Raw genomic sequence first — 10,954 nt, 5'->3', positions numbered from 1 at the left:
CATTAATACATGCCTCATTTTGGACTTTGTGAAATATTATAATTATGGACTTATAACTGTAGAGCCTGATGATGAAGTTATTGAAAACAATTGTTCGCTCAAATATTGTTCATTTTTGAATTATCTATGGGGATTTTTAAACTACCAAATATTATCCTGTTGAAAATTATTTATTTGCCAGATGCAAGTGAATAACCGTAGTAAATTAATTAATGGAATAAAGTAATCAGATACCCAGATTCATGTACTTGGCCTTAAGGATGAAAAAAATTTCCATCGGATACAGTAATTGATACTTCCTCTCTAATTGACTATTCTAAAACTGGATTCAACTAAATACAATTTCAAACTGAAACATGACCAAAAACAAAGAAAAACCAAGCATAGTAATCATGTTGGACGTCACACAAAAAAGGGTCACTCACTGTCCACCATACGAATTAAACTAATAAAATATATCTTATTACTTTTCTAACGATTTCATTATCAAAACTGTTATTACGATGTGTTTTTTTTTTAAAAAAAGAGAGAATTTGAAGTAGTTTACAGAAATAAACTGCTGGTAAAAAGTAATTACGATTGTGTTATTGGATTGTTGTCTATTTAGTGATATCTACATCAGACACAAAATACAAAGACAGCGGAAAAAAATAAGTTAAAACTTGGTCAGTCCAATTTATCGAATAATAGTTACTGATTACATTCAACAAAAAAGTAGGTAATATAATCGAAATGAAAAATATGATTTACTCACTGCATGATTGAATAGAATTGACTGAACTAAACAATAAATAAAATCACTCATATTTGGGTTTGAATTGGCTAGTAACGTTTCAAAATCCGGTAGTAGACTTGGACCATTCACAGTTGGATGGTTTGAAGACGTTCTATTGGATTGTGAATTCAAAGTAAGTGTTTGATCATTATTACAAGATGAATAATCCGTAGCTGGAATTGCAGTAGATGACGCTGTTGATATTATAGGTACTTGAGATGTGGAATCAGACAAGGTATGATTATTGTCACATAATACAGGTGTATTTCTAGTATTCCTTGGAGATATTGGGTATGAAACAGGAGATGATGGTAAAGAGGAGGTAACATTTCTTAACAATTGTAACAGTTGAGCATTTGATGTTCGTCCAGTAGGAACTAGAGATGGTTTCAAAAAGTTGTTCTGATGATTTTGATGTGCAGATAGATTTGAGGCTACATTTGAAAGTAGACTAGTTAATCCATGATTAGGTATAATTGGAGGAGGTTGAATAATATTATTTGACGGTATACAACATGTTGGATTACTCATTGTGTTCATTATATCCAATTTCGATGGGTCAATAGGACTAGATGTCACTGTCAAACTACTAGTGCTATTTGTGTTTGTAGTGATGGTAGACGTACTACTACTATCAGTTGAAGTAATTGTAGTAATTGGTGAATGTAAATACATAGCATATAACCTGTGAACTCCGCCAGTTTCAAATTTAATCCAATAAATAAATTAATGAGTGAACAAGAGAAATATTCAATGATCAAACAACTTAGTTTGTTGGAGATAACTCGTACTATTGTATTTCACACTCGGTGATCATAAATAATTTAGGTAAGAGAGCAATTTAATCAGCAATTATGAAATTACGTTGGATATATGATTGGTATTATAGGTTTACAGAGCAATAAAGTAGATTTGTTGTATTTGTGAGTACGTAGGAGTCTTAGAAAAACTGATGCCGTCAACTTGTGAAAATAGGTGTTCTTTTTCTTATATCTATCTAAAATTAAAGTTTTGAATTAAGAAAAAAAAGACCAATTATTGATAGCTATTTAAGCATAAAAACGAAAGAATGAACGTGAAACAATTGATTATTGAGTCATTCACTAAGCAATGAACCAACGAAAAAACAAAGCTCAGGTGAAAAGTATATGAGGAGAGAGAGAGAGAGGGAAGTAAACTTACAAACCATATGAAAAAAGGGTGGTTTGTGAAGAGTAAAAGAGAGAGAGAGAAGAACAAAAGTGCATAACACTTAAATCTTAAATTGCTTTAAAAAAAACCTACCTACCCAAAGGTTCATATGATTTTTTCGGATCATCTGAGATGGGTATGTTCTTATTACGTACGCGTGTTTAATTTTTTTGTGTGTAAGTAGTATAAGTGGAGAGAAAAGCATAAGTTCATTTACTGATCTCACAAGGTGGTAATACACACTTTTGAAAAAAATATACAAAAGCAAATTAAAGAACAAACAAACAGAAAAAAAGATATGTTTAACTGAATGAGCTTGAGTAGAATAATAGATGATTTGAAAGGGTAAACATTATGAAGTTGTGATTACGACTATTATCATAGAAACCCCCATGAGTTCGCATATTATTTATACAGTTTGATCTTTAGTCTATCTTGATTATTTTCTATTAGAAATGGAACAGTTTGTTTAGTACAGGAATACATATCTATTGACACTGATTACAACAGTATAAGTAGTAGTTAATCCCACTAAAGGAATAGTATTCATCCCATGCCTAAGTACTGTACATTTAAGTTAATAATAATAGTTACATTACTATAAAAATTATTACGGTAAGAAATTCTCGGTATTAATTGTGCAATATCGTATAAAAAATTCTCTTTGACGCACGTTCAAACAGTGATTATTCGGAATATTTTACAAATAATTTGTTTTGCATTCATCAGATTCTGAGACTTATCTTCGATAACGCCAATTTTCTATCAGTGTTTAAGTGCTATAAGGATTATTTTTCATTTATGAGATGTTAAATGCGCGGACTCCAATATATTTGTGTAGTTCTATTTTGTAGAGTTAGCAAGAAGTATATGTCAAAAAATGCAGCGTTCTGGATGGGATTTCCAGTATTCAGCATCGTGATACGCTGTAAGCCATTCATAAAACGTGTGAGTATACTTAAATATGACTCATAATTACTCGTTACCAACATGTCTAAAACAGAAAAGTAAATTGCAATAGGTGGCCCAAACGTTTGAGTCGGGCGCCGTATCAAGATGGATTAAATTTTTCTTAGAATCTATCAATTCAATGCCTTGATGTTATCCGTCACGTTTTCAATGTTCAAGTGGTGTGTCATGCATTTAAGTACGACAGTTACGGTCAGTTCCTCCTTAACAAACTGGATGAATGTCTCAGAATAGTGTAATTTACTTTAGAGATTTCATTTCACTTCCTAAATTTTAATAAATTTGTGCTTATCATTTTGTATGTTGGATTACAACACACCACAAATAACTGTGGATATCTTCAAACGTTTATTGAACATTAATTATACTCCAATATGCAGCACTCACCTATCAAATGAACAGAAAAGTGACCAAAAGTGCTATATATATATATATTTAAATCTTAGATTAACGAGGACCTTAAATCAATTCAAGATCCTCGTTAATCTAAGATTTAAATTAAATATTATGTTGATAATATCCCCCTACAGTAATCTGAGACATAGATAGCTAAAAAACCACCCATTGAAATATACAGATAGCAGTCCACTAGCTGTATCACTAAAATCGGCCGGTCATGTTCTAGCTAACAATTAGGTGCTAGTTTATAAGTGTATATTTGTGCAGATGTGATCGTGCCATAGAAAAGAGAATTAATTATTAGTTACTAGGTTTATTCACATCCCATAAATTTTCCATTCAAAGAGATCGGTATCAAAACACCTGATGGTTCATTGGTTCAGTTTACTTGTATATGATGTAAAGGTAAATCCCAATCAATCGCATACACAAATAAGACTATGATAAATACATATGTAGCTTTTGTATGGAAAACGGTAATTACGATGATATGAAACAGAAACAAATAAATAGACTCTTTAGTTCGTATCCAAGACACAAGTACTGATCACTAATAGTTCATACGTTGGTTATTATGCAATAGGCAATTTGAGATTGTAAGTGAATGAAACTGAAAACTAATCTTTTACTCCTAATTAACAATTCTCAATAACAAATTACATCTAAGATAATTAGGATGAAAAATCGCTTCTAACTATTTGTTAAAACACAGCTTGGGGAATAGGTTTTACCTAATCACTCAGAAGTATAACATGGGAACTTAAAATTAAACAGACGAATAATTCTGTGAAATATTACTCTAATATATTGTTATCAGTGTTAGGAACAGTTGTTTATTATTTGTAGATCATCCGTTACATAACCAAATAATTTTAATAAAACATTTTAAACGGTCCTCCCAAAAGTGAAACCCATTCAATTTGTTTATGGTTGACAACATCCATATTACATTTGGTATAAGAAAATAGTGTAATGAAGAGAGCTACTTTAAACAGATACATGATATGCTTATTGCTGTCACAGGATTTTAAACCAAGACTTCTCCGAATTAACACTACCTATTCTGGTAACAAGTGTACTTCTTATTTTCCCGTATGGATACATAAAATCTATCCCCCCCTACAGGAACAGTAACATTAAAGTGAAATAACTGCTTAGTACATAGTTAATTTAAAATTAAATAAACTTACCGAAAATAATTAGATGTTTCATTAAATGAATAATGGTCCAAATCAGTGAAAATTTATGGTCTGAGAAGAAAAATTAATCCATCAGAGTAGAAATTGTTAACTGTCATGATCTATGTCAGTTCGCCTATATCGATAAAATATATGAACACACGTATGTATTTAAGGACTATGTTTTAACCTGCCTTTAAGCTGGTTACTATACGAATGCCTCAAAAGAGCAGGTCAATTTTAGGTGACAGGCTAAGCCGCCCCTGATATGCGAGCCAGTTCACACAGGTGAGTGTGAGATAGACAGTCATCTATTAACAGCGATATGCGGGCTAGCCAAAGAGAGATGGCCTGAACTCTGACTCCTATTTGTCGTAACAACCGCAAACAGGCCAGACTAATGTCAAATAAGACTTTAATGTGGGGGCGTGTTGGTCGTTAGATTACGCTCTTACATGTCAGCTAGGTGGGTTGTGCAAATATATCAAACACCCCTGCTTGGCTAGACAGACATATAACACATGGACTTCTTGGTGGCCTTTAGCATAAATAAGTTAGGGCTATAATGGCCTCAATTAACAGTTCACAAAGTTCAGTTAACATTCCGATCAGTGTAATTGGCTATAGGATAGACCATTAGAATTAGGGGAGGGGGTGGAGTCAAGGCCATTTAAGGAAAGACACTAGACATCTTAGTCGATTTCGAAAATAATCGTACACTTGATTGTGATTTATGTATTATGTGATTATTTTGTAGTCTATCATGTAGTTAAGATAATAAAAAGGACATTTTTCAATTAAATTTTAATAGGGTGGTGAGTACTCATCTTTTTATTATAAAAACAATATGATTTATTAGGCGAACCACGGATAAATTAAGATTTTACCATACATTCTATTGGTCGCTTATCATACGACGGAAAGGTTAAAATGATTTTGACAGTTTTATCAAGCTATTTACAGTTTTTGGCAGTTGGGAACATTCTGATTAGTTTTTTGATTGTCAATGCAATAGTTAGTAATCTACATAGAATCCAAATGGATGAATATATTGTTTATGCTAAACAGGTAATGAACAAAATCCCCTAATGTATTATATAAATATTCTCTTTATTATTGAGTTTTTAATAAGAACTAAAATTAGGACTTGTGAGCTCCTGATGATTGGAGTGTAATGAATGGATTATATCTTCTAGCATGCGTATGGTCCACCAGTTAACTCGATACATTTGTGTCATAAAAATCTTTACTTTTTTTGGTAAATGAAAATTCGCAAAATAAGTAGAGCTGAATTTGTATAACACCAAAATTTGACTCTTAAAACGATCTTGTGACCTTCCAAAAATATGGGCGAAATATAATTTGTGATGAATGAGACAATTTGACTGTGAAATCGGAAGAGAGTATTCGTCAAGGACTAATATCAACTTGACAGTCAGGGAGTACATTTTCCGTCCTAATTTAGGACTCATCAGTCGTACGTATCTCTTATCTTCATGGGATCGAACTGATAAATTTTGTACCTTAGAGAAAGCAAAACATCTTTAACTTCAGATTCATGATCCAGTAGCCTGTTCCCGACTTTGTGACAGCGAAAACCATTCAACGCTTTTTCTAAAGTGCTTTGTCAACAATAACCAGTACTAGAGATTTGAAGTTACGACAGATAAAAATCTGTGATTCATAAATGTCTATTGTGAGTGTTCAGATATACTCCTTAACAGTGAAGCACTAGAATTTTATAATTTCATTGAAATCATGAACTCATCAGTGTTAGGACACTATTGAAAGCCCGGAAGCCCTGGACGACCGTTTCGTCGTAGTATCGAACTTCTTGGCAGTGCGTACCCACGACTCCGCATGTGGGATTCGAATCCAGGACTGAGGATTCCCATACTATGACGAAACGGCCAACTAGTGCTTCCAGGTCTTTAGTGGTCGGTTCATGATTTCAATAAAATCCAACAATCTCCACAACCTCAAAACTGAAAATTTAATAATTAACGTGGGACATTTTATTTGTTGATACTAACACTTGTCCATTGGATCCATCATTGTCATCTTATATTTTGGTTTCGTTTATTTCAAACCATGATTTTTGACAAGTATCACATCGTTCCCATGACCTCTAATACTAAAATATAAAGAACAACTGCTCTCTTTTTGCTCTAACTTCATTGGTCGTAATGGTAATGTGATTATTATGAGGTAACTTCATGTAAACACCTATAAACTCCCGTTAAGTATCTGCATATCCCGGCATATGTACACAACAGTATGGAGATTGTTAAGTTTAGATTGATATCATGAATGGATGAATATTAGATCGCTAATGAAAACCCGGAAGCATTGGACGGCCATTTCGTCCCAGTATAGGACTCAGCAATGCGCATCTTCAGTCCCGCGCTCGAGACTCGAACCTAGGACCTTCGGCCTCACGCGCGAACGCTTAGCCTTTAGACCATCCAACTGTGTTGATGTCAAACTTCAACCAATCCACGATATCGCACGACCGTCCATCACTTTTTTCAACGAGTAGCTACCTCACAACAGACACGGTTGGACTCCACTGGCCACGGCTTCTCATTAGAACTCCAGAAGAGCTATCTTGAAGCCAATCACTTGTTTGCACATCATGATTATCAATATGAGGTTGTGGAGCTCACAAGTCCTATGTTCAGTTCTTATTCAAAACTCAATAGCAAAGAGGATAGAAATAGAATATATTAGGGGATTTCTTATTCAAATCAAAGTAAATAACTGTATCAATGCAATTTAATTTGCATATATCGGAGGCATAAGTTTTAATGTTGTTTAGGACTCGCCAGGTAGATGTACGTGCATTCTATTGTTGATGCTTACATTGAGACTCGCATTCAGTACTTTACGATTAAAACCCCAATGCGTTATCCACTGAGCTATTAAGTTCAGGTATTCACCAAATTGTCAAACACATATGATATTTATATTATCATTAAAATTGATTTGAGTTACCCTGGATTTCACTGTTAACCGCAATCTATATGTTCAAAAATCTTGTTAAAAAACAGATTTTGTCGTGGCAGTTCACATCAGATTCACACGTATCGACAAAAATTGGTCAAAATTCAGTCCTAAGCATCAAAAAATGAAACAATTTAGATCCTTACTGTTAATGATATGAATTCATCGAACTCGCAACTGTAGTCGATTAACCATAAATTACAAAGACTTATTAATTGAAGAACCTATTTCAAAGTATTGCAGAAACCTATCCAACCAAAACGATGTATCAGTATCGCTTCGATAACAATTGTTAATTCCAAAAGGTTGAAAATATCTCGCTAAAAGTAATGAAAGATATGCTAATCAACATAGTTTATCATCAAGACCTGGATATTTCGTAGAACATTTGACAAAAACTCTATTGTAAAACCAACATTTTCTATGGAGTTTTTAGATTTTTCGAAAAAATTGTTCTACAGATATTACACAAAAATTTCTCAAGATGAAAGCATAGAAATAATAAGTTTTTTTTAAACTGTTGGTTTGCTGAAAATCTTCCGACATTTTTCTACATTAATAATCTCAAATTTACATTATGAATGCTTTCACGGGATTTAATAGATATGCATGATAAATGATTTGTAGTTTATACATTTACCAGGTATTCTTTCTGAAAGCTTTCATGAAAAAGGAATGAGACATTCATCACTGTTTAAAGCACCTTAAAACTTACGAATGTCATTGGTCTTACTGATCAAAAACAATATCAGAATTCAGGGTATGTGTAAGATGAAATCACATATTTTCATTTACAATAATAAAACGATGCTCAGAACTAAAGAAAAATAAACTGATCATTATTTCTTCTTGCAAAGTGTTAACATTTTACACATAAATACATGTTTCATTTACTACTAGTATGAGTCCAAATTGTTTCAATTCACAATATAACTATCAATCATGGAATAAAAAATAGGGTAACAGTCCAGTTAACACCAAGCGTCTAATCGCTGAAAAATTCTCATTATATTAAAACAATTTTATGAACAAAGAATACTCTTTTCAAGTGTTTAGTTTCCACTTCATGCTGAGGTTGTTAGACTATGAAATTAACTAAATATGTGTAATTCTATGTCTAATGACTATATTTGTATATGAATTTTTCGAAGCGTTTTGGTAATAACTGAAATAATTTTTCCACAGTGTTGGTAATTGTAGTTAAATAAACGAGGAGTCATAAACTAGTACAAAATGGCTGTCCAGTATTTCCGGGTTCTCAATGCTTGTTTAACTTAGATCAGTTCGTAATCCCAATAAAATAAAACAAAACTTAGATAACAGCAAAATTTAAACAAACGACCTTCAAGTTATTGACTAGGCGGACTACTGAACGAGCTGAGATACGAATATTTGACCTTAGTTCAGTTGGGCTATTTCGAGACTAAATAATGAACAACTCGGTTAACTGTTGAACCACACAGTCACTTATTGTAACTTTCATTTATTGATAAAACCTATGTCATTATATCGCTATTAGTCTACTTGTTAGTATAAATTATTTTTATTACTTGAAGAGGTTATAATCGCGTTTTCATTGACTTCTAAGTTTTAGAAGAACGTCTCTTATTCAATTGAGACAAGTTCCCAAACTAGACGGTCCACCAGTCTCTCTCTCTCTCTCTCTCTATATATATATATATATATATATATATATATATATATATGGAGAGAGAGAGAGGGAGGGAGAAGTTAACCGTCGCAACCAGTGATTACATGAGTGTTATAACACTTTATTTCGAACAGAAAAAAATAGCTCAAGGATCCCACTTGAAAATGTTGAGATTTGAATAAAGTGTCTAGATATTTGTTTAGTACAAATATATAATGAGTGAATTAAATTTCATTTCATCCATATCAATTGGAACATTTGGGATATCTAGTGCCATACGAACAAATTAAATATATCAGTTTACAGCCAGTGATTTAAAGTTGATATGGATCTCAATATATTGTATCGTTTATTTCAGTGTGTTGAATGGATATATATGTAAGTAATATTTATCACACAAAAGCACACGTATGCACATTTATAATCGATTGTATTATGAAAGTATACATAGGTATGTACCGACAGTACTTGTCAGTTGATTAATTAAACATCTAATGATTAATAAACACATCATAAGATCACTTAGTTAACTGATGACCATCAGTATTTGAGGCTATTGTGTAAAATACACTTGTTTTCGGAAATAGATCAGTTTAGCATGACTTCGTAAAATTCAGCAACCTGTTAAATAAGCTAGACTATAGATAGTTTATTATATTAAGAGATATTCTATAACTTCACAGTATATATATATATATATATATATATATATATATATATATATATAATTATAATAATATATATAATAATAACAAAATCCGAAGAATCAGTGAAAAATATGAAACTCTGAACAGTAGATTCTTTCCTATATCAGCTTCCAGTGATCCATGTAACATTGTAATATACAAATAATCAGTCAATAGAAATTTAAAAACATGTTTCAAATGACAAAGCAAAAGCTGTTATATTTCGAATCAACCAAAATGAAGAGCAGAAGTGAAGGTCAGCTGGTATTACTGGATGATTATATGCCTCATACAAACCAAAGTGATGTTTGATTTTCAGTTCTATATAAAATGAAGTGTTTATCATCATCGTGAATAAATATCAGTATATGAGTATGTATGTAATTGCAAGTGAATATCCTGAAGACTGACTAAAAATTGTATTCGGTATTGTCTAATTATTAATATTTTGAAGTAAATATTATTTCATAACATAATCTATATTCACATTTATTTGTTGCTTACAAACAACCCTAACGAATAATTTTGTTCATAAGCATTCGTGCTGGTTGATTTAATTTTTAAGTTGTATTCATCTCGTCACAGGTTGATCTCATTTGAATAACCACTGAGAATAAAATATCACTGAACGACTGCTTCTGTCTAATATGAGACATTTTAGTAATAAATGGTCTTAGAACAGTACCATAAGTTGATTTAATCCGAACTTGCACCATTAGACACAGACGTAGTCCTTTTACTAAGAGATCTGAAGGTTTTGTGTTCGTTTTCTGATTAGGTCATGTGTACTCACTACTGTGGACAGTCATACTAGGACGAAACAACCGTCCAATCCCCAAATGAGATTAATCTTTGACGAATATAACTTACAAAATAATATATTTTTAAGGAGTTTAACTGTTTAAATTATCAAAGGTTATGTGACATTTCATTGAATTTCTTAAGACAGCAAACTATTGTTTTATGTAATAAAAAAACCTCGTTAGAAACAGTAAACTTTCATCCTGCTGTTAGTCAAACTAAATAAAATGGAAGGTATTGTTCACAGTTTTTCTTCTAATGATTGAAAGATACTATATATCGAAAGAAAACTGATTGTAAT

General features: G+C 32.1%; 2 protein-coding genes across 2 annotated transcripts in view; both read right to left on the bottom strand.

Moving 5' to 3' along the window:
• Smp_105090 (nuclear hormone receptor,putative) overlaps positions 1-1,450 on the bottom strand; it is a gene marked incomplete at its 5' end in the record, with an annotated part of 51,628 nt that extends 50,178 nt beyond the window's left edge. The window contains one exon of the mRNA XM_018793087.1: positions 755-1,450. Coding sequence (XP_018647178.1) covers positions 755-1,450 — 696 coding nt within the window. The remainder of the gene's footprint in view (positions 1-754) is intronic.
• Positions 1,451-10,412: 8,962 nt separating this feature from the next.
• Positions 10,413-10,568, bottom strand: Smp_204990 (unnamed protein product; the record flags this gene model as incomplete). The annotated part of the gene is made up of 1 exon (XM_018793076.1): positions 10,413-10,568. The coding sequence occupies one exon, from the start codon at positions 10,566-10,568 to the stop codon at positions 10,413-10,415; it is 156 nt and encodes a 51-aa protein (XP_018647177.1).
• Between the last annotated feature and the right edge of the window lie 386 nt (positions 10,569-10,954).

Source organism: Schistosoma mansoni, assembly GCF_000237925.1.
Source record: "Schistosoma mansoni, WGS project CABG00000000 data, supercontig 0206, strain Puerto Rico, whole genome shotgun sequence".
Taxonomy (NCBI): domain Eukaryota; kingdom Metazoa; phylum Platyhelminthes; class Trematoda; order Strigeidida; family Schistosomatidae; genus Schistosoma; species Schistosoma mansoni.
The sequence above is the reverse complement of the archived record's forward strand: the minus strand, read 5'-3'. Positions and strand labels throughout refer to the sequence as shown.